The sequence below is a fragment of the Nycticebus coucang genome, chromosome 12 (assembly GCF_027406575.1).
Source record: "Nycticebus coucang isolate mNycCou1 chromosome 12, mNycCou1.pri, whole genome shotgun sequence".
In the NCBI taxonomy this organism is placed as follows: Eukaryota; Metazoa; Chordata; class Mammalia; order Primates; family Lorisidae; genus Nycticebus; species Nycticebus coucang.
The window spans coordinates 92549309-92573917 of NC_069791.1; the positions used below are offsets into that span (position 1 = coordinate 92549309).

Sequence of the window (24609 nt, forward strand, 5' to 3'; positions counted from 1 at the left end):
AGTAAATGTACAAATATTCGCTGGCTGCTGACCCAAGATACTCTGCTAAAACTGTTATTAAATCATCTCCCTTAATCTTAACAACTCTATCATCAGGCTGATGATATTTTATGTTTTTCTTGCCCAATATGCAAGATTATGGGGTGCCAGTGAGACCTAATGTGTCCCCCGTTACACATACCTAAAAAAAGTGGTGCCCTGGACCTGGTGGGTGGGATGTGAGGAATAATGAGGGTATAGAATTCAGATATAATTGACTAACTGGTTGGCTGATTGATTTCCTCATTCATCTGTTCACCAATTATTCTTGAGCACCTATTCCCAGCCACTTTGAACAATGCAAAGATTCCCCCATAATTTATGGAGAAGGAAGGTAATACATGAATAAATACAAAAATGTCAGGAAGTGGTAAGAAAATGGTAATGCAGGAGAGGAAGGCAGGATGGAGGTGTTATTTTTATTTTATTTATTTTGTATTTTTTAATTTATTTTATTATTTTTTAATTTTATTATTTGTATTATTTACTTTAGTACTATTCTTTCTAATCACCTGAATGGAAGATTTAAAAGCTATTGTTTTTAATGGGTGCTCAAGGAAGACCTTTCCAAGAAGGTGACATTACACATCCCAAAGACAGAGTGTCAGAGACTGACCCCAACAATGTTTTGCTTTTGTATGTTCTGTTGTCCTGAATAAACAAATATACAAAATATCAGTGGTCAGTACCTGAGTCCTCCTTCCCCTTTGGGATGTGACTCCTATTAAGCAGGAGCCAAAATGAAGTCATGTAGTAAGCCCTATGACCATCTGCTGGAAGAGCATTCATGGCAGAAGGAACAGCCAGTGCAAAGGCCCAGTGGTGGGGCCAGTGTTTGTAAGCACTTAGGAGGTCAGTGAGGGAGCAGAGTAGAAAATGAGCCTGGAGGCTCGGCGCCTGTGGCTCAAGCGGCTAAGGCACCAGCCACATACACCTGAGCCGGCAGGTTCAAACCCACCCCAGGCCTGCCAAAAAAATTGCTGGGCATTGTGGTGGGCACCTGTAGTCCTGCTACTTGGGAGACAGAGGCAAGAGAATCGCTTGAGCCCAGAAGCTGGAGGTTGCTGTGAGCTGTGATGCCACAGCACTCTACCCAGGGCAATAGCTTGAGGCTCTGTCTCAAAAAAAAAAAAAAGAAAGAAAGAAAGAAATGAGGCTGGAGAGCTGGCTGGGAGCCAGGTCTCAAGGCCATAGTAAGTCAAGGACTCTGGAATTGATCTGTAAAGAAATTCAATCTGGGCATGGCGCCCATGGCACAGTAGTTGCAGTGCCGGCCACATACACAGAAGTTGGTAGGTTCGAACCTGGCCTGGGCCAGCTAAACGATAATGACAACTGTAACAAAAAATGGCCAGGCATTGTGGCGGGCACCTGTGGTCCCAGCTACTTGGGAGGCTGAGGCAAGAGAATCACTTAAGCCCAAGAGTTTGAGGTTGCTGTGAGCTGTGACCCCACAGCATGCTACTGAGGGCAACATAGTGAGACTGTCTCAAGAAAAAAGAAAAGAAATGAAATTCAATTTGCATTGTACAGACCTATTATTATAAATGCCACCATAACCAAGAACTAGTCAGAGAACTTGCCAGGAAGAAGCTAAAAAGACAAAACATGGGTAGTTTTAGGCTTTGTTTATCAAAGACCTGGGGTCACCTCTAGCCCATATGATGCCTTTGTGGGAATCACAAAAAGACACCCCTTCTGAGCCAATGAATTGCCAAAAGCACTCCTCTCACCTCTCTTTTGGTGGCTGAATTACAAAAATACACCTCTTCTTCCCATCTGATGCAATGGGTATGGATTCACAGTTTGACTAAGGGGACACTAGATGATTTCTGTCCCCACACAAGTCCTTAGCAGGAACTTGGTGCAGTGCACAGCTTGCCTGTCTGTACCCCTCATCATCCATGGGAGCTACATTAATCTTCAGGCAGGCAGCCTCTGAGAAAGGGAAGCTTACTTTGAGCAAAGGGCATTCGTATTTCGTAACTGTATTTTCTCAGAGCACCTCCTATTTTATAGTTATTAGCCCATGTCATGCCAAACACACTCTACTCTTGAAATTCCTTCTTTGTGGAGAGCAGAGCTTTGATGCTGGAGCATCACCTTTTGCATCACCCCCTGACAGAGCACCTACCGGATCAGGAGGATGTAGACTTCGTGCCGGGGCATCTCGTACCTCTCCACCAGCCTGAACATGGAATAGAGGCGTGGCACCACCAGGTTGATGCAGGACACCACGAAAGGCAGCAACAGCACCGCCCCGGGGTTCCTGTGGGTCTTCAGGAACTGCGAGAGGGGAGGAGAGAATCACGTTCCCTCTGTACACTGGACCTCTCTCTACCTCCCTCGGAAAGCCCTCTTTTCTTTTCTTTTTTTTTGCCATTAAAAATGTTTGCTTTTTATTAAATCATAACTTTGTACCAGAAAGCCCTCTTGATGGAAAACACTAGCTCCTTCATGGTGGACTATCAAGTTACCATGTATTTAGCACTTAACCCTGTTCCAAACAAACTAAGGCTCAGAGAGGCAAAGACACTTGCCTGGGGTCACCCAGCAAGGAAGTAGCAGATAGGAATAAGGGCATGTCTAAGCTAGAGGCCTGAGCTCAGTCATTCTGTGACTTTGTTTTCTATACCCAAAGCCTGGAGCGATGAGACGCTCTCTCAATGTTGGAGCCTAAGAGGAGTCTGCTAAAGCCACAGCACAAGGGAATACTACCAATCACCACAGAACAGCTCCCCTCCCCCTGTGCCTTGTTCATGTCCACCAGGCCTCACCTGTCCTTGAGTACTGCCCTGGGGATGTGGCTCCTCTGCCAGCCCACACAGCACCTTTGTGTGAGGGCAGGAGGGCACCGCACCTCCAGGGGATGCAGCACTCTCGCGTTTGGCTTGGAGTAGGGCCCGAGGTCTTGGGATTCCAGTGGATTTTTCTGATGTCTCACACTCCCACCTCCTCCCTTCAAGGCCTCATCCTGCCTCCATCTACCTCTAGATCAGGCATCCTCAAACTGCGGCCCACGGGCCACATGAAGCGGTGTGAATCGTATTTGTTCCCATTTTGTTTTTTACTTCAAAATAAGATATGCGCATTGTGCATAGGAATTTGTTCATAGTTTTATTTTTTAACTATAGTCCGGCCCTCCAACGGTCTGAGGGACAGTGAATTGGCCCCCGTTTAAAAAGTTTGAGGACGCCTGCTCTAGATGGTTCCAAAGCATCCCTCGAACTCTTGGGGATATCTTTGGAGCCAGGGTAACCTTGGTTCAAATATCATTGTACCACCACCACCACCACACACACACACACACACACACACTTACAAACTGCAAGGTTTAGGGCCAGATGGTTAGCTTCTCTGAGCCCCATCTGTAAGATGGAGAGATAACCACACAACCACATAGAGATGTTGCAAGAATTAAATAAGATTAAGCAAGGCCAGATCTGGCCCCATGGCTGCTAAATGGCACAGCTGGGGTGATTCACAGGGAATCACGGTCACCATTCATTGGTGAACACCAGAGTTGTGCAAAAAGTTGATTCTGCCTGGCACAGAGCAGATGTTCAGAGGGAACAATTCCACTCCCACCTCTTGTCCTGGGCTGCCCCCTTTCATCTCAGGTGAGCAAAAATGGAGCTTGTAAGTCTGTTTTAAACTGCAGCTACCTAGTCCCCACTTACATCCATCCGTAAGCTATGCCAGGCCCCTAAAGCCTGAGATTCAATTTCTCCTCTATCAGGACAGACCTTATTCCAACGATGGCAAACCCTGAGGTTTGCATAATCACACACCCATCCTTTTGCAGGCTTCTCACTTATTCATCCATTTAGTTGAGCACCTGCTATGCACAATGTGCTGGGCCAGGTGCCAGGAAGAAACAGACACATGCACAAGCATTTTCAGTGCGCTCATGACAAAAGCACAGGGGAAACAGAAACACCCCACTCAGCCCAGCGCAGGGGGTGGTGGAGGTGAGAGAAGGCTTCCTGGAGGAGTGACACCCATGCTAAGGAGTTTGCCCGATGGAAGAAGTAGGGAGTGGACAATGAACTGCATGTTTCTGGCTACAGACCAGGATATACACAGTGTGTTTAAGGAACTATGGACACCCTGCTTAGTATTGTTGGTGAGAGTTATGGTAGTTATGGGGTGTCGAGGCTAGAAATGTGTGCAGGAGTCAGATTATAAAAGATCTTTCACATATGCCTTGGAGGACAGATTTTATATTGAGGGTAATGAGAAGCTATTAAAGAAAATGACATAATCAGACCAACCTGTCCTATAGGTTGGCAGATTGGATATTTTGGCCCCATTTTCCAGAGGAGAAAGAAAAACTATAGAACCTATAGAAAAACTACTTTGTCCAGGTCATCCAGGTAACTAATCTTAGAACCCAAATAATTTCTGGGGGGTTTTTCTTTTGAGACAGGGTCTTACTCATCTCATGGGCTAGAGTGCAGTGGTGTCATCGTAACTCACAGCAAACTCCAACTCTTGGGCTTGAGTGATCGTCCTGCCTCAGCCTCCTGAGTAGCTGGGACTACAGGTGCATACCACATGTCTGGATGATTTTTCTGTTGTTTTTTTTTTTTTGTAGAGACAGGGTCTTGCTTAGGCTGGTCTCAAACGCCTGACCTCAAGCAATCCTCCTGCCTTAATCTCCCAAAGTGCTAGGATTATAGGTATGAGCCACTGTCCCTGGCCCCAAATCATTTCTTTATCCCACATGGTACCAGGTACTGGGTAGACTCACCACGTAATTTATTTCTAGTCCTTACTACAGGCCAAAAGCCAGGTAGAGTCACACTTCATTTTACAGATAAAGAGCCCAGTCTTGAAAAGATTAAATCATTTGCCAGAACCCATCAGTTGATGGTATGTGCCAGGTACTGTGGGAGGTATCAGGGATACAATAATAAAGGAAGAAATGAGGGCCGAGCGTGGTGGCTCACGCCTGTAATCCTAGCACTCTGGGAGGCTGAGGCGGGTGGAATGCCTGAGCTCAGGAGTTTGAGACCAGCCTGAGCAAGAGCAAGACCTTGTCTCTAAAAATAGCCAGGCATTGTGGTGGGTGCCTATAGTCCCAGCTACTTGGGAGGCTGAGGCCAGGGAATCAATTAAGCCCAAGAGTTTGAGGTTGCTGTGAGTTATGATGCCATAGTACTCTACCAAGGATGACAAAGTGAGACTCCAAAAAAAAAAAGGAAGAAATGAGAGCTTGATCCCAGGTCTTCAGCCAAAGTTCCCACCTCTCCACTAGCCCAGAACGTCTCACTGTAGTATGTATACACATCATCTGGGATTTTGCTAAGAAGCAGCTTCTGAGTTCACAGGCAGGGGAGATTCTTTGTTTTTTTAACAAGCTCCCTGCTGGTGCTCACGCTACCGGCCACAGATCCTGGGTGGAGCAGTGAGCTCTACATCACTCTCCCCTCAGCATCCCAGCCCTTCACTTGGTTCTCTTTGCTCCCGACCTTGGTGTTCCTGCCTCTTTGGTTACCTCTGAGTTGTACTCAGCCAGGTAATAAACAGCTACGCAGCAGGCGGCGGCCACTCCAGTAGAGACAACCCAGCCTGCCACGTGGGCAGAGAAGCGAGTCAGCTGCTGATTGAGTGTTAACTTGACATTCTCCTGACGGATCTCTGATAGGTTCTCCTAGAAATGCAAGAAAGTCAAGTAAACCCACAGATCCACTGCGAGCATAGATCCCCAGGGGGACACAGACCGAGCAGAATCCCACAGGTGACAGAGAGGGGAAGGTTCGTGAAAGATATGGATTTTGAGAGACCGGTGGGGCACTCTCAAATGGGCCAAGAATCCCAAACTCCATTTCCACGGGACTAAGACAAGATTGGGACCTTGCTCTGGAGGGAAGTGCACTGAGATCGCAGAGCTCATTCTCAAGAATAAGGCTGAGTGTCCACACGGAAGAAGAAGTTGCCATCTGCAACCTCTTCTCAAAGCCCCTTATTTATAAATTCTGCTTGCTCTTTCTAGTAAGTTTGCTTCTATAGACCAGGGTTTCTCACCCTCTGTACTATTGACATGTTGGGACAGACAATTCTGTGCTGTGACAGGTGTCCTGTGCATTGTAGGACATATAGCCACATTCCTGGCCTCTATCAGCCTGGCCACTAAATGCCAAGAGTATCCCCTCCCCAACTGTAACAATGAAAGAAGCCTCTAGATGTCGCCAAATGTCTCCTGCAGGGTGAGGGACAAGATTGCTGTGGGTTGAAAATCACTTCCCTTGAATAAAATTCATTACTTTTTAAATTTTTTTTATTTCTTTTTTTTGAGACAGAGCCTCAAGCTGTCGCCCTGGGTAGAGTGCTGTGGCATCACAGCTCACAGCAACCCCCAACTCCTGGGCTTAAGCAATTCTCTTGCCTCAGCCTCGCAAGTAGCTGAGACTACAGGCGCTTGGCACAACGCCTACCATTTTTTGGTTGTAGCTGTCATTGTTGTTTGGCAGGCCTGGGCTGGATTCAAACCCACCAGCTCTGGTGTATGTGGCTGGTGTCCTAGCTGCTTGAGCTACAGGTGCCGAGCCTCTTTTTTTTTTTTTCCCTGAGATAGAATCTCACTCTGTGCCCTGGGTTGAGTGCCTTGGCATCATCACAGCTCACAGCAACCTCAAACTCTTGGGCTCAGTAGATCCCCTTGCCTCAGCCTCCTGAGTAGCTGGGACCAGTGGTGCCCACAGCAATGCCTGACTAGTTTTTTCTATTCTTAGTAGAGATAGGGTCTTTCTTTTGCTTAGGCTGGTCTCAAACTCCTGAGCTCAAGCAATACACCTGCCTTGGGCTCCTAGAGTGCTAGAATTACAAGTGTGAGCCACTGCACCCAGTCCCTGGCTAATTTCTTAAATATATATTTTTAGAAACATGGTCTGGCTAAATTGCCCAGGTTGGTCTCCAACTCCTGGCTTCAAGTGATCTTCCCACCTCAGCTTTCCAAAGTGCTGGAATTATACTATTAGGCCTGGCCTAGAATAAAATTTTAAATGTAGAACTTGTGAAGGCAAGAAGCATGTACATTTAACAGTTTGATATAAATCACTAAATCGGTCTCCAGAAAGGTTGCACCAGTTACAAACCCACCTTGTCATGTGAAAATGTCCATTTCTCTACACCATCACCAGAACCAGGCATTACAAATATTTTAAATTTTGCAAATCTCATGGGCAATAAAACAATAATTCATTTTTTCATAGCTATCGGACATATTTCAGTTCTGTACAACAACTCATTATTATTATTATTACTGTAGAGACAGAGTCTCATTTTATTGCCCTCGGTAGAGTGCCACGGCATCACACAGCTCACAGCAACCTCCAGTTCCTGGGCTTAAGCGATTCTCTTGCCTCAGCCTCCCAAGTAGCTGGGACTACAGGCACCCACCACAACACCTGGCATTTTTTTGTTGCAGTTCAGCTGGGGCTGGGTTTGAACCCCCCACCCTCGGTAATTGGGCTGGCGCCCTACTCACTGAGCCACAGGCACCACCCAACAACCCATTATTATGTGCAGAAAGTTACAGCCATACTGGAGAAGGCAAGGATACTGGTCAAAGGAAGGTGTTGGGTAGAGTGAGCTTGTCTTACCCTTATCTCAGTGCTGAGATTCTTCTGTTTTAGTTTCACAGCATTTTCATGGGTGACAGTGAAGTCCCAGCAAAAAATAAGTTTTGCAATCCCTCGGGAGTAAATGTGGGGATTAATGAAGTTGTTCCGAAAATACTTGGCCATGCTAGGGAAGGCAGAAACCAAACCAAGAGTTATTACAGCAGGTATTGGGGAGTGTGGGGATTAAACAAAGGACAGTCCTATCATTAATGGTGAAAGGCAACATGAAAGAGTCAGCCCCAAGCTCTTTGTCTGGTCTGGAAGGTGTGGTCACAAGCGTAATGCTGAAGAGCCAGTCCTGGCTTTGGGATCACACATGGCTGGCTTGGCATCCTGGATTTGCCAACTGAGAGATCTTTGTCCTATTGGCTGTTCTTAGCCTCAGTTTCCCCCATCTGGTGATAACAACAGTACCAACCTCTCAGAGTTGTTACAAGAATTGTGTTTGTTTTCTAACAGTTTTCAGTTTACAGTTTTTTGCTGTAACAAATTACTCCCAGCTTAGTGGCTTAAAATAACACAAATGTGGGGCTGCGCCTGTGGCTCAGTCGGTAAGGCGCCGGCCCCATATACCGAGGGTGGCGGGTTCAAACCCGGCCCTGGCCAAACTGCAACCAAAAAATAGCCGGGTGTTGTGGCGGGCACTTGTGGTGCCAGCTACTCGGGAGGCTGAGGCAAGAGAATCACTTAAGCCCAGGAGTTGGAGGTTGCTATGAGCTGTGTGAGGCCACGGCACTCTACCGAGGGCCATAAAGTGAGACTCTGTCTCTACAAAAATAAAAATAAAAAAATAACACAAATGTATCTTACACTTCTGGAGGTCAAAAGTCAGAAAATATGTCTTACAGAACTAAAAGGAAGTGTTGGCAGGGCTGTGTTCCTTCTGGTGGGTCTAGAGATGAGTCCAGTTCCTTGCTCTTTCTGGCTTCTTAGAAGCCGTCCTTATTCCTTGGCTTATGGCCACCTCCTCCATCCCAAAAGCCAGCCAGAGAGCCAGCCACTCTTTCTATCTCTCTCTCTGACCTCTTGCCTCCCTTTTGTAAGGTCTCTTGTGAGTCCACGGGGACCATCTGGATAGTCTCCCCATTTTAAGATACTTAATCACATCTGTAGCATCTTTTGCCATGTAAAGTAACATAATCACAAGTTCCAGAAATTAAGCCAAGGACATTTAGGGGGTTAGAGGCAGATTATTCAGCCTTCCACAAGAGTCAGTTGAGCACTTAGAGCAGCAAGCTCTTGATCAAGGTAGCTGTTATTATTATGGGATATCTCAGGCTCAGCAAGCACTTAGTGCAAGCCTGGCACAAAATAAATGCTGAAAAAAGTGGCTACTGCAGTTCTGAAATTTGCTGCCACTCAGTAACAGAAATTTGAGAAACACTTCCTAGTTGGACAGAATGGGACAAAATCTCATTTTACTTTGAATTAGTGTCCTGGAAGTGAGGTGGTTATGGGCTGAATTGTCTCCTCCCCACCACCAAATCCATATATGAAAACCCTAACCCCCAGGACCTCAGAATATAACTGTTTGGAGGTCTTTAAGTTAAAAATGAAGTTATTAGAGTGGGTCCTAATCCATTAGGGCATAGACATGTGCCAAGGGAAGATCAAGTAAAGACACAAGGAAGAAAAGGGGCCATCTACAAGCTAAGAAGAGAGGCCTGAGAGAAAACAACCCTGCTCACACCCTGATCTTGGACTTCTGGGCTCCAGAACTGTGAGTAAATAAATTTCTACGGTTTAAGCCACCCAGTGTGTGGTTCCTTGCACCCTAGCAAATTCATATGGAGGTTGAACACTTTTGTTATTGTGTATTTTCCTTTTTTGTTTGTTTGTTTGGGTTTTTTTGAGACAGAGTTCCAGTGTGTCGCCCTTGGTAGAGTACTGTGGCGGCACAGCTCACAGCAACCTCACACTCTTGGGCTTAATTGATTCTCTTGCCTCAGCCTCCCAAGTAGCTGGGACTACAGGTGCCTGCCACAACACCCAGCTATTTTTTGGTTGCAGCTGTCATTGTTGCTCTGCAGGCTCGGGCTGGATTCAACCCTGCCAGCTCTGGTGTATGTGGCTGGTGCCCAGCCGCTTGAGCTACAGGTGCCGAGCCGCACCCCCCACCTCCCCCCCGCCCCCCCTCCCCACCGGCTCCTTTTTTAAAGGAGACAGAGTTTCACTATTGTCACCCTTGGAAGAGTGTGGTGGCATCACAGCTCACAGCAACTTCAAACTCTTGGGCTTAAGCGATTCTCTTGCCTCGGCCTCCTTGATTAGCTGGGACTACACGCACTCACCACAATGCCCGGCTATTTTGTTTGTTTAGCAGGCCCCAGCTGGATTTGAACTCACCAGGCCCGGTGTATGTGGCTGGTGTCCTAACCACTGAGCTACAGGCACCCAGCCAGTGTGTGTATTTTCCATGTGGACCTCTTGTCTGACCTCTTGTGTGACATTGCGACATTGCCCATCCTATTCTTCTGTCTATATCATTGCTTGGGTCATCACATCTGTATATGCAGACTGACAGATTTCTTTCTTTTTTTTTCTTTTTTGCAGTTTTTGGCCAGGGCTGGGTTTGAACCCACCACCTCTGGCATATGGGGCTGGCGCCCTACCCCTTTGAGCCACAAGTGCCGCCCTGACAGATTTCTTTAAAAGCACAGGAAAACCTCTCTTCTAAAGACGTATTTTATGTTGCAAGACAAGGAATAGAAAGCCGAGAGTGCAGAGAAACTATTCCCAGGTATGATTCAAGTTTCTTGGATTTTTGCCTAACTCTAAAATAAGCCTCAGAATCAGGACATGCAGACACTCCATACCTGAAGAGCAAACTGAAAAAGCAGATGACCAGGCAAACTCCAATTGTGAAGATGTAGGCCAGCTGCATGTTGTAGGATGCCCCACTGGCCCCACGCCGGATGGTGGAATTGGTGTAAAAGCCATAGTACATCACCGTGTCCCTAAAATAACCCTGAAAGGGACAATAAACCCTAAGTTAGGTGGATCTTTTGAGAAAACGAGTGACTGTGGTCAGCAGAGTTGACCTCTTCTGAATGTGAGAAATGTAGACATGTAGATTTCCATGAAAGAGGCACCCATCTGAGGTCACTGAGAACCTAGACTCTTTATCACTCGGCTCTCAGACTGGGAATCCCAAACCAATGTTACTTTAAAATGAAGACATCCAGCTGTAAACACCTGGACCCAGTGACCAAGTGAAACATCAGCAGGAGCAACATAGCCGGGCACTATGTGCCTGCGTCACCTAATAAGTATTATAACCAAACATGCTTATTAGGGAACAAATGAAGCCTTCAGGTCTGCAGTTCAGCTCACAGGACATAAGGAGCCAGAGAAACAAATGAAAGAGACAACAAGGAAATAATCAGACAATTCCAAAAGGTGTAGGACACTGGAAACTACAGGACAACTGATCCAGTTTCTATATAAAGCCACTGCTGGGACTGAAAGATTAATTCTAGGTTAGTAGAGATGTAAGGAGAAAAAGCAACAGGATGCAAAAATCTGATCTTTGATCTGAACAAATTATAAAAGATATATTTTGTCTATTAAAAAATTGGGAAAATTTCAATGACTTGGATTTTAAATAATATTAATGTTTGATTTTGTTAGACATGATAAGGGTATTGTAGCTGCAGAAAAGTGTCCTTTTTTTTAAAGTTTAGAGTCAGAGTCTCTCTGTGTCACTCTGGGTAGAGTGCCCTATTGTCATAGCTCACAGCAACCTCAAATTCTTGGGCTTAAGCAATCATCTTGCCTTAACCTCCCGAGTAGCTTGGACAACAGTGGACTTTTTTTTTTTTTTTTTTTCTTTTTTTGGTAGAAGCAGGGTCTTGCTCTTGCTCAGGCTGATTTCAAACTTGTGAGCTCAAGCAATGCGCCCAGAGTGCTTCTTTTTTTTTTTTTTTTTTAACAGTTTACCTTTTAGTATGTCTTTTTTTTTTTTGCAGTTTTTGGATGGGGCTGGGTTTGAACCCGCCACCTCCAGCATATGGGGCTGGCGCCCTACTCCATTGAGCCACAGGTGCCACCCCCAGAGTGCTTCTATTACACGCATGAGCCACTGTGTCTGACCTGGAAAGTGTCCTTATTTTTCAGAAATGCTTGTTGGGCATAGTGGCTCACACCTGTAATCCTAGCACTCTGGGAGGCTGAGGCAGGTGGATTGCTTGAGCTCAGGAGTTCTAGACCAGCCTCAGCAAGAGTGGGACCCCTTCTCTACTAAAAATAGAAAAATTAGTGGGATGATGTGGCAGGTGCCTGCAGTTCTAGTGACTCAGGAGGCTTAGGCAAGAGGATCACTTGAACCCAAGAGAATGAGGTTGTTGTGAGTTATAACACCATAGCACTCTACCGAGGGAGACAAAGTGAGACTCTGTCTCAAGAAAAAAAAGAAAGAAAGAAAAGAAATGCATGTTGAAGAATTTCAGAGTAAAATGTCCTGAAGTAAGTTATTTGTAAATGCTTCCAGAAATAAAATAAAACAAATACAGCAATTTAAAATCTATATAGTGGGCAGCACCTGTGGCTCAAGGAGTAGGGTGCAGACCCTATATACTGGAGGCGGTGGGTTCAAACCAGGCCCTGGCCAAAAACTGCAAAAAAAAAAAAAAAAAAAAATCTATATAGTGAGTATACGGGTGTTTATTTTTCTGTATCTTTGAAATTTTTCCTAATAAAATGCTCCCTACATGCAAATATATAAAAGAAAATAGTAATGAGAAAAAATGAAAGAGAAAATGTACACAATAATTATGCTTTTTATATTTTTTTGAGACAGAGTCTCTGTTGCCCTGAATGGAGTGCTGTGCTATCATAGCTCTCAGCAACCTCAAACTATTGGGCTCAAGTGATCCCCTTGCCTCAACCTCCCAAGTAGCTGGGCCCATAGGCAGCCACAACAATGCCCCATTAGTTTTTTGTTTTTGTTTTTTGATAGAGACAGGGTCTTGCTCTTGCTCAGGCTGGTCTCGAACTCCTGAGCTCAAGCAATCTACCTGTCTTGGCCTCCCAGACTGCTAGGACCCTGTCTCAAAAAAAAAAGTAATATGGTACTTTTTGTAGATAAGTCAAGAGAGACCTTTTCAGATGTATAGAGTTATTTCCGAGTAGTGAGTGTGATAGGAGCCTGGCTCTCATGACATTCTGCAAAAAGCTTTTAAGATTGCTTAATCCCTTCCACATCACCATAGAATAAGACATATAGCAAAATCCTAACCTTTTTTTAGTTTTAAAATTATGATTATGTATCTATCATCTACCTACCTATCTATTATCAGTGTTTGCAAAGAAAGTAAACACAGTCTAAAAATAGTAGAACCAGGGAAGAGAGGTAAAATGAACTTTCTTAGTTCTCTTCTATCTACAGTAGGAATGTTTCAAAGGGAGCCTTGTACTTTGTAGAGATAAATATTAAAAAAGAAAGCATAGATCTATAAATATCAACAAGAAGAGATGTCCACTATATCATTAGGGGAAAGACAAGGCCAGGTGCAGTGACTCGCACCCGTAATCCTAGCACTCTGGGAGGCCGAGGCGGGAGGATCACTTGAGCTCAGGAGTTTGAGACCAGCCTGAGCAAGACTGAGACCTGGTCTCTACTAAAACTAGAAAAAGTAGCCACACTTTGTGGTGAGTGCCTGTATGTTCAGCTACTCAGGAGGCTGAGGCAAGAGGATTGCTCAAGCCCAAGAGTTTGAGGTTGCTGTGAGCTATGATGATGCCATGGCACTCTACCCAGAGTGAGAGAGTGAGACTCTGACTAAAAAAAAAAAAAAAAAAAAAAAATTGTCAGAAAAGAGAAATGTGGATAACAACATAAACAAGCTGTTCATGGTGTGTGGGGGGCCAGGACTGGCCAGGTCTCCCACCCGGCTTATCTATGGTCCAGACACGGACCGCTATGCTATTATCTTGCTCGGGAACAATTATCCTTAGGTGCTTACGGGCTATTTGCCTCAGCAGAAGGGAGAAAGAGGGAAAGACTGAAAAAGAGAAGCAGTCTTAGTAAGAGAATGAATCTTAGCAGTCTTTCATAGAGAAACGCCATGCAGGCGTTCTGCAGGCGGGAGAAGTGAAATGGTCAGGGTGAGTGAGCGGATCAGTGAGAATGTTCGTCCGCTCTCTCGCTGCCTTCTGCAGCTTCTTACACCTCGTGGCTCTTGCACCACAGGTGTAGAGACTGCCAATCCCTGATGCTCTCGTCTCGGGAGCTCTCATGTTCTCATATTGAGAGCCGAAACCCTTTCCCATGCCCTTACCACCAAGGTGTTATTTTTTTTCGTAGTTTTGGCCAGGGCCTGGCTTGAACCCACCACCCCTCATATATGGGGCCGGCACCCTATTCCTTGAGCCACAGGCACCGCCCAACCACCAAGGTGTTATATTACTGAGATGTTACCAGTGTTTCTTATGATTACTTAGTGTCCCAAGCATCTAGCTCACTTCTCCTTTCCATATGCTATCCATATACTATATTGTATACTACGATGGTGGTCACCTCTGGAGACAGAAAATCTACTATGATGCCTATATATTACTGTGAAAGAAAACTCCACCCCCACCCCCACCCCCGCTTTTTTTTTAAGATAGAGTCTCACTCTGTTGCCCAGGCTAGAGTGCTGTGGCATCAGCCTAGCTCACACCAACCTCAGACTCCTGGGTTCAAGCAATCCTCCTGCCTCAGCTTTCTAAGTAACTGGGACTATAGGCATCCACCACCGTGCCCAGATAATCTTGCCTTTATTTCCTTCTTTCCTTCCTTCCTTCTTTTTCTTTCTTTAATTTATTTATTTTGAGACAGAGCCTCAAGCTGTCACCCTGGGTAGAGTGCTGTGGCATCACAGCTCACAGCAACCTCCAACTCCTGGGCTTAAGCGATTCTCTTGCCTCAGCCTCCCAAGTAGCTAGGACTACAGGCCACCTGCCACAATGCCTGGCTATATATATTAGTTGTAGTTGTCATTGTTGTTGGGGAGGCCCAGAATTTTTCTATTTTTAGTAGAGACAGGGTCTTGCTTTTCCTCAGGCTGGTCTGAACTCCTGAGCTCAAGGGAGCCTCCTGCCTCCACCTCCCAGAATGCTAGGATTATAGGTATGAGACAGCACGCCCCGCCAAAAAAACCTTAAACAACACCTTTCCCCATCCAATTGGCCCCCAGGCAAAATGAGAGGTCTAAGTGGGTGACCAGCAAGGTAAGTCACTTGCTGGGTTTCTGAGTTGGTAAACTTGGGATCAGGGAAATAGAGAACTTACTGCCCCAGTGAAAAACTCCAGTCCAGTGAACTGGAGGGTGTTCTTTTCAGCCAAGGTTAACTGAGGGATTATAATGAAACTGAAGTTCACGATGAACGAGAAGATGTTGAACTTCAAAAGCCATCTCAGAAAGTTGAAATAGGAGAGGACGCTGGTGCCAAACTTGCCTCCAATGACCTTGAACGTCTTCTGCCATAGGCTGATGGAATTGAGGATTTCCGATAGGCTGTTCTTGGATTTCTGATAAGCCTGGAGTTGGGTGGGATGCAAAGTGGATGGCTTGATATTTATGCAACAAACATCTACCGAGCAGGTAACCTAATAGTAAACACAGCCACCATTTCTAGAGCAGTACTATGTGCCAGGCACAGTGTTAAGCATATCTACAAATATTATCTCATTTAATCCTCACAACTACCCTCTAAGGTGGTATTAACTTCCCAGGTTTGTGGTTGAGGAAGGCGCTGCTCAGCGGCCCAGATGGCCAACTAACTAAGCATCCTCTTAGATTTTCCTTATGCCTGCCTGGTTTCTCCACACCAATACTGACCTAATGGCTCCGAGCAATGAAATCACCCTGAATATTGATTCATCTTTCTCTTCGGCCTCTTTCTCCTCACTTCCCTCCCTCCTTCTTTTCACTCTCTTGCTGTGCCCATTCTCCTGACTATGAAAAAGCCTGACTTACTTGTGAAATGGAGTTTACACACTGAGCGCAGCAATTGAGCTCACGCCTACGATGGGACTGTTTACTTTTTTCTTTGTCAACTATTTTCCTGTGAGAAAAGCAGAAGAAAATGAGAGATACCAATGTTGTAACTCATTCATTCAAGAAATAGTTACTGAGTGCCCATTGTGCCAGGCACGGTTCCAGGTGGTAAGAGATCAATTTCCTCAGCCCATGGAGCCAACATCCTTGTTGGGATGGGAAGGGAAAGACAATAAACGATAAACATCATAACAAAATGGACTAACTAGAGTATATGAGAAGGTGATTTGCACCATTAGAAAGAAAAAGAAAAAAACAGAGCAAAGAGATAAAAAATAATGGTGCAGGGACAGGATTAAAATGTGAAATACAATGATATCTCAGCCTCATCCTGTTAAAAGGAGAGGAGGGATTGGTCATATGAATGTGGCAATGTCCGATGCACATGGAATGGCCAACAAAAAGCCCCTAATGGGCTCAGTGTCCACAGCTCAGTGAGTAGGGCACTGGCTACATACACCAAAGCCAGCAGGTTTGAGCCCAGCCTGGGCCTGCTAAACAACAATGACAACTGCAACCAAAAAATAGCCGGGCATTGTGGTGAGCACCTGTAGTTCCAGCTACTTGGGAGGCTGAGGCAAGAGAATCGCTTAAGCCCAAGAGTTCAAGGTTGCTGTGAGCAGTGATGCTACGGCACTCTACTGAGGGCAACATAGTGAGACTCTGTCTCAAAAAAAAGCCCCAAACGGGGGCAGAACAGCAAGGAGGTCAGGGTGGAACAGAATGAGCAAAGGAAAAATTAGAGGATATGAATGATAATATGGAGGAGACCTGGAGCGATTTTGGCCCCTATGGGACAACCAGTAATGCCTGGAGACTTTTTTGGTTATCAGACTGGAATGGGGGGTACTGCTGGTATCTACTGGGTAGAGGCCAGTGGTGCTGCTAAACATCCTGCAATGACCAGGACAGCCCCCACAACAGCCCGAGGATGTCAGCTATACTGAGGTTGAGAAACCCTACCATAAAACCTTGGAGGCCCTTATTGTGTGACAGAGGGAACTGGGCAGAATTTGAAATAGAAGAATGTTCGGAGAAAGACCCAGTCGCAGTTGATGTCTTTACCCTTCCATGAACTCACTGCATCTACTGTGTTCTGGTCCTTTCCTGGCTTTCTTTGGTCGGCCTCAAATGCCTACTTCCACCTCACTGTTTTTTCAATGCTCAGCTCAAATCTGCCCCCACCGCACCCCCCTTTTTGCCCCAGAAGATTGGGACAGACCAGATCTTTTTGGTCCTCCCCTTGCAATCTTCTTCCATCTTGATTTGGCTTGATTTTCTTTCTGCCACTCATGAGTTCCTTAGTGACAAATCCCTGCTGGGTTTTGAGGTTGATCTTTGAAACCTTAGGAAAAACTAAATCCTTAATCATTTATAAGCAATTGTTACATCCACTCTACTAGTGTCTGCCGACTATTACAAATTGCAAAAAGGAAAAAGAAAAAGATTGAGGAATAACTCATGTAATAGTACCCCATGACTGCATTAATGTACACAGCTATGATTTAATAAAAAAATAAAGAAAAAAATAATTAATGTAATATCTGAGGGCTCAAATGGCCCTCATCCTTGTTTTTGAATTGCTGGACTCAGAAATATCTACAGCCTTCCTTTTTTTGTTTTGCAAAGTAAACTATTTATTTTAGAGTAGTTTGAGATTTAGTGAAGACGCAAAGGCAGAGACTCACCAGCCTCCCCTCTCAACACCTTACCTTTCCATGTAAGTTTCCAACAAAACTAAGAAACTGAGGTTGGTACATTACTATTACCTGAACTCCAGGCTATTGAGATTTTTACTATTTTTCCCACTGATGTGCATTCTTTAAATTCCAGAATCCTATCCAGGTACCACATTGCATATATTTGTTATGTCTTCTTAGAATCTTCTTAGCTACCATGTTTTCTCAGACTTTCCTTGGTTTTGATGACTTCAGCAGTTGTAGAAGGTCCTTCAGTTGTGATTTGCCTGATGTTTTCCCTGTTTACACTGGAGTTAAGGGTTTTAGGAGAGAACACCACAGAAGGGACATGTCCTTCTCATCATGGGAGAGAGGAGTACCTACCCAGGTTATTTAGAATTCTTCTGTAAGGAAGATTTGTCTCTTCTCCCACATTATTTGTTTCTTATCTTTTTGAGATGGGACAAAAGTAGAAGCCTGAGGTTCACATGAATTCCGGGAAAAAAGAGAAGTTTTTGATCCATACCTAAGGTTCCTTTTCTCCTCCATGGTTCTTGGCTGGTTCCTGATGGCTTTAATTCTGTCTCTGGATGTCATGGGTATCAGAGATGCAATTAACTTTTGTTCTGCAGAAAAAAGAAAATAAATAAATGGAGTTTTGTTTCTTTTTTCTTTAATAGGATCATAACATTTTAAAGTACAGTGCTGAAGGTAGGGGATATTTTTATAAGAGCACAGGGGAAGAATAATATTGGGGATCCCCACAGCTCACCAAGGAAAACAACAAGAAGACATATATATGTGCTAAAGCTCAAAGCTAGAGCAAATGATAATGGTTGCACTCTCTTCCAATTTAATATTTTTCTCTTTCTCATGACAAAAAACATTTTGTAAAGCCAACAAGATCCTGCATGTTTGGTCAGCCTACCCCTTTGTTCTCGCCTTAACATGCCAGGTTGCTTCCTTTTGCTGTCCCACTGCCCCCCAACCCCGAACCCAGGCCCAAGTGCCTCCTTTCCACTCCTTGACTATTGCTATATGCTCTTCCACCTAACTGCAACGACTCCCTCCTCTTCTCCTACTAACTCATGTTCATATTTTCAGTCAATGGTTGTGGATGCTCCTGGTCACCTACCCCCAAATCATTCTCTTCTTGTTAATAGAATCACAATTGTGGTTATTTATTTATTTATTTTTTGAGACAGTCTCACTTTGTCATCCTGGATACAGTGCCATGGCATCACAGCTCACAGCAACCTTAAACTGTTGGGCTTACGTGAGCCCCTTGCCTCAGCCTCCTGAGTAGCTGGGACTACAGGTGCCACCACAATGCCAGGCTAATTTTTCTTTTTTTAATAGAGACAGGGTCTCTCTCTTGCTCAGGCTGGTCTTGAACTCCTAAGCTCAAGCAATCGACCCGCCTCGGCCTTCCAGAGTGCTAGGATTACAGATGTGAGCCTCCACCCCAATTGTGGTTAGGAATCTACCCCCTCTCTCACATGACCCTGAGCTTTCTTGTGGGGTGGGAGCAGGTCTCAGTGAGTCTAAGCCAATCCCAATAGTCCTGTCCAACTCCCACCACCCACCATCCAACGCAGGCAATTGGTTTAAGCACAGGCATGTGACACGGGGTTGGCCAATGTTCTCTGAGGGGTGGTCTGCTGGAAAGTTTCTTGGAGAAGTTCTCTTCCTTCTCATATAAAAGCAAAAAGCATGAAAAAGGCAGAACCTTCTTCCTTTGGATATTGTGTGTCTGCATGTGATACTGGAATACTGTCACCATCTTGCACCAGTGAGTAAAGCCAGCTGGAGTCCAGCAGGACAGTGATGTGCTGGCGGTGGCTAAGGAGCACAGGGAGCCGGCTGGCTCCATGGGCCTAGCACTGAGCTGGAACACCCAGGAGAAAGCACCAGGCTCATTTTAATAACATGCTTTAGGTAGAAGGGAAATCCCTCAAAGAGCTCTGCTGGAGACATGGAAATTATGTCTCTTCTGAGTGGGAAGAGTGAGTAGACTGAGAGGAAGAAAGGAGAAGGGGAAAAACAGATGCAGGGAGACGCCCACATGAGAAGTGATGCCCTAGTCTTTTTCAGTAAAGGAGCTAAATCCACAAAATACTTTGGTGCCAAGGGATTTTTCTCTTCTCCCAGAAATCACTGAGAGCTGTTAGACATTATGTCTAGAATATTATGGAGGAAAAACAAGAAAAACATCTCTGTTGGGGTCAGGAGCAGAGAGGCTGGGAGGTCTCTTGGCGGCAAGAGGCATCTATGTTGCCTGAAGCCAGGATGAGGAGGGATCCGACCAAGGCGAGCAGTGGCTAACGACTTTGGCTGGGAAATCAGACAGACGCGCATTTGGATCCCAGATCTGGCACGTCACTGAATTTCTCTGAGCCTCAGTTTCCTCACCAAGCAAATAGAAGTGCCTGCCTCAAAGGTGCAGCGTGGGTAGTAAATAAAATTAAATCTGATGGATAACAAAAGCAGGTGTTCTGAGCATGAAACAAGCTTGATGAAAGTGAGCTTTTGTTATAATCGCAGGGAGTTCTCCAACTGGTCCCTTCCTTCATCTCCAGCATCCTAAGTTCACCTCCCAAACGTTCTATATTACTAGATGTCTTAAAAGTAACAAAAAACCTTGTACACAACTTGGAAGGCTTCTTGGCCACCTCCCCAACCCCCCTCTTTCCCGGGATTTTACTACCTTGAATGGTTTCATGTGAAGAACAAGAAGCGTCCATGCCCAGGCATTCTGGGCGGTGAAGGGTCTGAGAAATTGACTCATTCAGAGATGTTGAAAACCGTAACACTCGGTTGCCCTTTTTATCGTTCCTTTTGCGGAAAATCTGAGCGTCTATCACGTCAACGTCAGACACGGAGGAAATCAAGCTGAAGCTTGAGTTAACCAGTACCTTTTCTTGACAAATCCAATTTGAAGGTGGATGGCTTTGCAGCCCAGATGGAACATTCTCAACCTCTATGACAATTTCATTCCCTTGGTCTTCAGACAGCATCTCTTATCTCCTACAAGCCTTGTTCTTCCCTGCGATGGGCTTCCAAAGACCTCACACAGCACTCACACCGGCACTGTGGGGCCTCCCAGGGAAAAGTGACGGCAATCACCAAAGGATGCACCAGTCACATCTCCAGGATGTGATCACCAGGATGAGATCACCAAAGCCAGCCCCCCACAAATTGCAACGTAACTTCCCACATCTACCCGCAGAGGGGTCTTCTCAGGAGGAGGTGTCTTTTCCTGCCGAGAATTCTGTCTCGGTAGCTAGGCAGGAGATCAGAAACAGAATCTTTCATTTAAGACAGTGGAATTCTAGAAACAGGAAGAAGAGATTCTTCTAAATGCCTCCTAATCAAAGGGCAAGATTTTGTTATCAATGTAGTGCTTCTGGCCTCAACTTTTATTTTATATTTATCATTGTTATATGCCTACATGAGTCCAGATGGGTTTATAGTGATACACTCATTATCTCTTGCTTGTCTTGAATAGTGGCTCATCGGGTGGTGGACACTGCTATAGTCTGCCTCCAATATCCATTCTCCTTTTTTCTCATACTAGCAGAAACGTCTTTTCCTGTGTGGACACCATCCTCAGTTAAAAATCTCCCACCTTCCTTTGTGGTTATGGGTGAATCTGTGGCCCAGTTTTAGCCAATGACATATGTGACTTCCAGAAATGCTCTTTAAAAGGCGACACTTTGCCCTTCAGAATTTCTCCTCTTTTATGCCTAGACATAGCCATTTTGAAAACAAGGGAATAAACATTCAGCTGCTAAGGACGGTGGAGAAAGAAGCTATAGAAGGAGCTTGGAGATTCAGACCTTGAAGGCATTGTGGCTGAAGCTGCTATACAAACCTTGGACTCCTTCCACATTTCTTGTTATATGAGAAAAATAAACCTCTTTACTGCTAAGTCACTGTTCTTGATTACTTCATCCTAACCCTTTCCTGGAACAAGATGCTGATGTTTCATTCATTCATTCATTCATTCATTCATGTTTATGAGTGCCTACTATGTGCTAGGTGCTTTCTAGGTGCATAGCATAATCAACTAAAGCTACTTTTTTCTTTGCCCAGTTTTTTTTTTATTACGTCTTTGGTGCATAGATCATAAATACATTTATGCCATTTTCAATCTAAAGCTACATTTTATCATGAGGCTGCTTACCAATTAATTAATTGTACATGGTTTGAGAATTGGAACCAACACAAAGCAGAATGGTGAAGACAGCAAGGTTCATCTTTTCTCTTGCTGGGTCCTCTATTTCTTTACTACTCTCTGCCTTTTGGGGACTCTTCTTCCATAGGGTCCCTGTGATACACATGGATTATGAAATATACCCATGTATGTATGTGTTTGTAAATGCAAACACACAGAGACGCACACAAGATCTGACGATTAAGTTTGAGAGCCCATCCTAGAAGAAGTGTTACAAACCCCATTGCTGAATATCACTAAGGTCACCTTCAAAGTACTCCCCTTGGGAAGCTATGCACCAACACCAACATCTAGTCCATCTTTCAAAGCAATTTTGTGATTCTTTTTCCTCTTCTGTTTGAGACAAAGTCTTACCCTGTTGCCCAGGCTAGAATGCCATGGTGTCAGCCTAGCTCATAACAACCTCAAAGTCCTGGGCTCCAGTGGTTCTCTTGCCTCAGTCTTCTTAGTATCTGTAACTATCAGCCCCTGCCACAATGCCCAGCTAATTTTTTTTTACTTTTAGTAGAGTTGGTGTCTTGCTCTTGTTCAGGCTGGTCTCAAACTCCTGAGCTCAAGGGATCTTACTGTTTAGGCCTCCCAGAGTGGTAGAATTACAGGCATGAGTCACTGCACCCAGCCTCCATATGCATTTTTATATAGAGGGCCTTATTAGTTTATTCTTTGCTGTTCACAAACTTGCCTTTTGGCTCCAGTGTTACCTAGATTACTCCTGTTGCTTCCTTTGACTTCTCAGTCTCTGCCTCCAATCAGACCTTCATCACTGCACACAGTGATACCTTACAGAGCTTCTAACTGATTTCAAAGCCTTCTGTCTTTCACCACTGTGATTGTTTCCACACTGTACCATCATAATAACTGTATGACTGTTGAAGAAAAGTTAGATCAATGCACTTCATCCCTACCTACACAGATGATCCAGTTTTGTCCCCTGTGGTAAAAATGATTGGTCCAAGTGTGGGCATGTGCTCCAAGTAGGGCTGGCCAGAGTCCTTCCCAGCACTGGTGGGCAGACCCAGGGAGAAAAAAAGACATCCTAAAGAGGTAGCTAAGCTGGGGGTTCGTGTGGGCTGCCATTGGCCATGTTCTGTGGCCTGTGGACAACACTTGACTCTGCTGGAGTCAAGTTTAAGAGGAAGTGAGTCAAGCAAAGATGAGAAATGAATAGAAAACGAGAGTCCAGGGGGCACTGGCTTCTGTAACTCCTTCAACAAATTTAATCCAACAACTATCTCTGAAATACCTACTATGTGCCTGGCACTCTGCTAGGTAGTGGGAGTATTTCTGCTTTCAATTCATACGCTTCCCAACACATGAGCCAATACATTCTTCTTGGGCCAATGCCCATTTGAGGTGGGTTTCTGTCATTTACAATCAGAAGATTTCTAATGATAAGCAGAAAAGAAAAAACTGTATGTTTAGAAGAAAACTCCCTTGGGATGAATTAAGCAAGGACTGCATAAATTGCTGCACCAGAGGCCACGAAGAAATGGCGATGACTAGATTCCTTCTCCACGGTTGAGTTTTTGGTGGCTGTCCATTAAGCCTTACCTTGGGGTGACTTGTGCCAATCACTTTCAGACAATGGTGGGTTTCCATAAGCACGGACAGGACCACTTTCACCTATGTAAGCAGGGTTCACTAGAAGAAAGACGAGAGAGACATTGCCAATTAATCTCACCACACTAGATATTTCTGAGCCTGCAATAGTTATCATGTGTCAATAACGCTCAGTAAGGGTTCCTAAGACTGAGGCCTTATCTTTGAGGTTCTAACAGACCAATGATTAAGTATTTGGGTTACATATCATGAATTCTTTTAAAAAAATAAAATGAGAACTTGGATGGGAAATAGGACAAAAATGCAAAAACAATACTGTTAAATATAATCAGCCTGGATCAATTGTTTTCATTTGATAATAAGCCTGAGGTCTCCAAGTCCTGGGTATGGACCGGTATAAGGTTGTGGCCTGTTAGGAACTGGCCTGCACAGCAGGAGGTGAGTAGCAGTGAGTGAACACACCTGTGTCTGTATTTACAGCTGCTCTCCATCCTTCAGATCACTGCCTAAGCTCCTTCTCCTGTCAGATCGGCAGCAGCATCAGATTCTCATGGGAGAGTGAACCCTACTGTAAATTGCACATGTGAAGGATCTAGGCCATGTGCTCCCTGTGAGAATCTAATGCCTCATGATCTGCGGTGGAGCTGAGGTGGTGATGCAAGTCCTAGAGAGGGGCTGCAAACACAGATTATCAGTAGCAGAGAGGTTTGATGCACAGAGACCATAATAAGCCAGTTTCTTGAAGACTTGTATCAAAACCATTCCCCCGTCCATGGAAAAACTGTCTTCCGTGAAACCCATCTCTAGTGCCAAAAAGACTGGGGACCACTGCTATGAGCCATAGTTAAAAATAAATTACATTGAGATCCAGAACACACCTATACATACAGAACAGAAAGACAAGTTTCACCAAACAATATTTTGCTTGATTAATAAACTGCACTATTACATATTCTTACTGTATTCCACACTTTTCTGTTTCATTTTACACATTTATTTTAAAACTTGTTAATGAGTTAAACTCAGAGTTTGAAAAATACTCTTCTAGGTGAGTATAGAAGTTCTTTCCAACTGTGGCATTTTATGGTGACACATGAATAAACATGAAATATGGCGTCATTTCCTTAGGCATAGTCCACTCTTAGCATTGACTCAACAGCGTCACATTTCAATATATTTTTATTCAGTCCATGGCAAACATTAAACATAAACTCTTCAATAGAGAAAACGGAACACATTTTGATAGAGACAGTGCACAAAAATCTATTGCCGGAGGTTCTGGAACTTTTTGCCTGGGAATGATCCCTGGCTCTATTACTTATTAGCTGTGTGCCCCCAGGCAGGTTACTGAACATCTCTGAACTTCAATATCTTACTCTCTAAAACAGGAATAATAAAAGGACCTTCATATAGTCTCGTTGGGG

At 44.7% G+C, this 24609-nt stretch overlaps 1 protein-coding gene across 1 annotated transcript in view; it reads right to left on the reverse strand.

Moving 5' to 3' along the window:
* TMC5 (transmembrane channel like 5) overlaps positions 1-24609 on the reverse strand; it is a 95897-nt gene that overhangs the window by 29026 nt on the left and 42262 nt on the right. Inside the window, exons 5-12 of the mRNA XM_053556247.1 lie at positions 23177-23266; positions 17915-18014; positions 15629-15716; positions 14941-15189; positions 10484-10635; positions 7647-7791; positions 5540-5695; positions 2174-2325 (exon numbers count right to left, since the gene is read on the reverse strand). Of these exons, the coding sequence (XP_053412222.1) occupies positions 2174-2325; positions 5540-5695; positions 7647-7791; positions 10484-10635; positions 14941-15189; positions 15629-15716; positions 17915-18014; positions 23177-23266 (1132 nt within the window). The remainder of the gene's footprint in view (positions 1-2173; positions 2326-5539; positions 5696-7646; positions 7792-10483; positions 10636-14940; positions 15190-15628; positions 15717-17914; positions 18015-23176; positions 23267-24609) is intronic.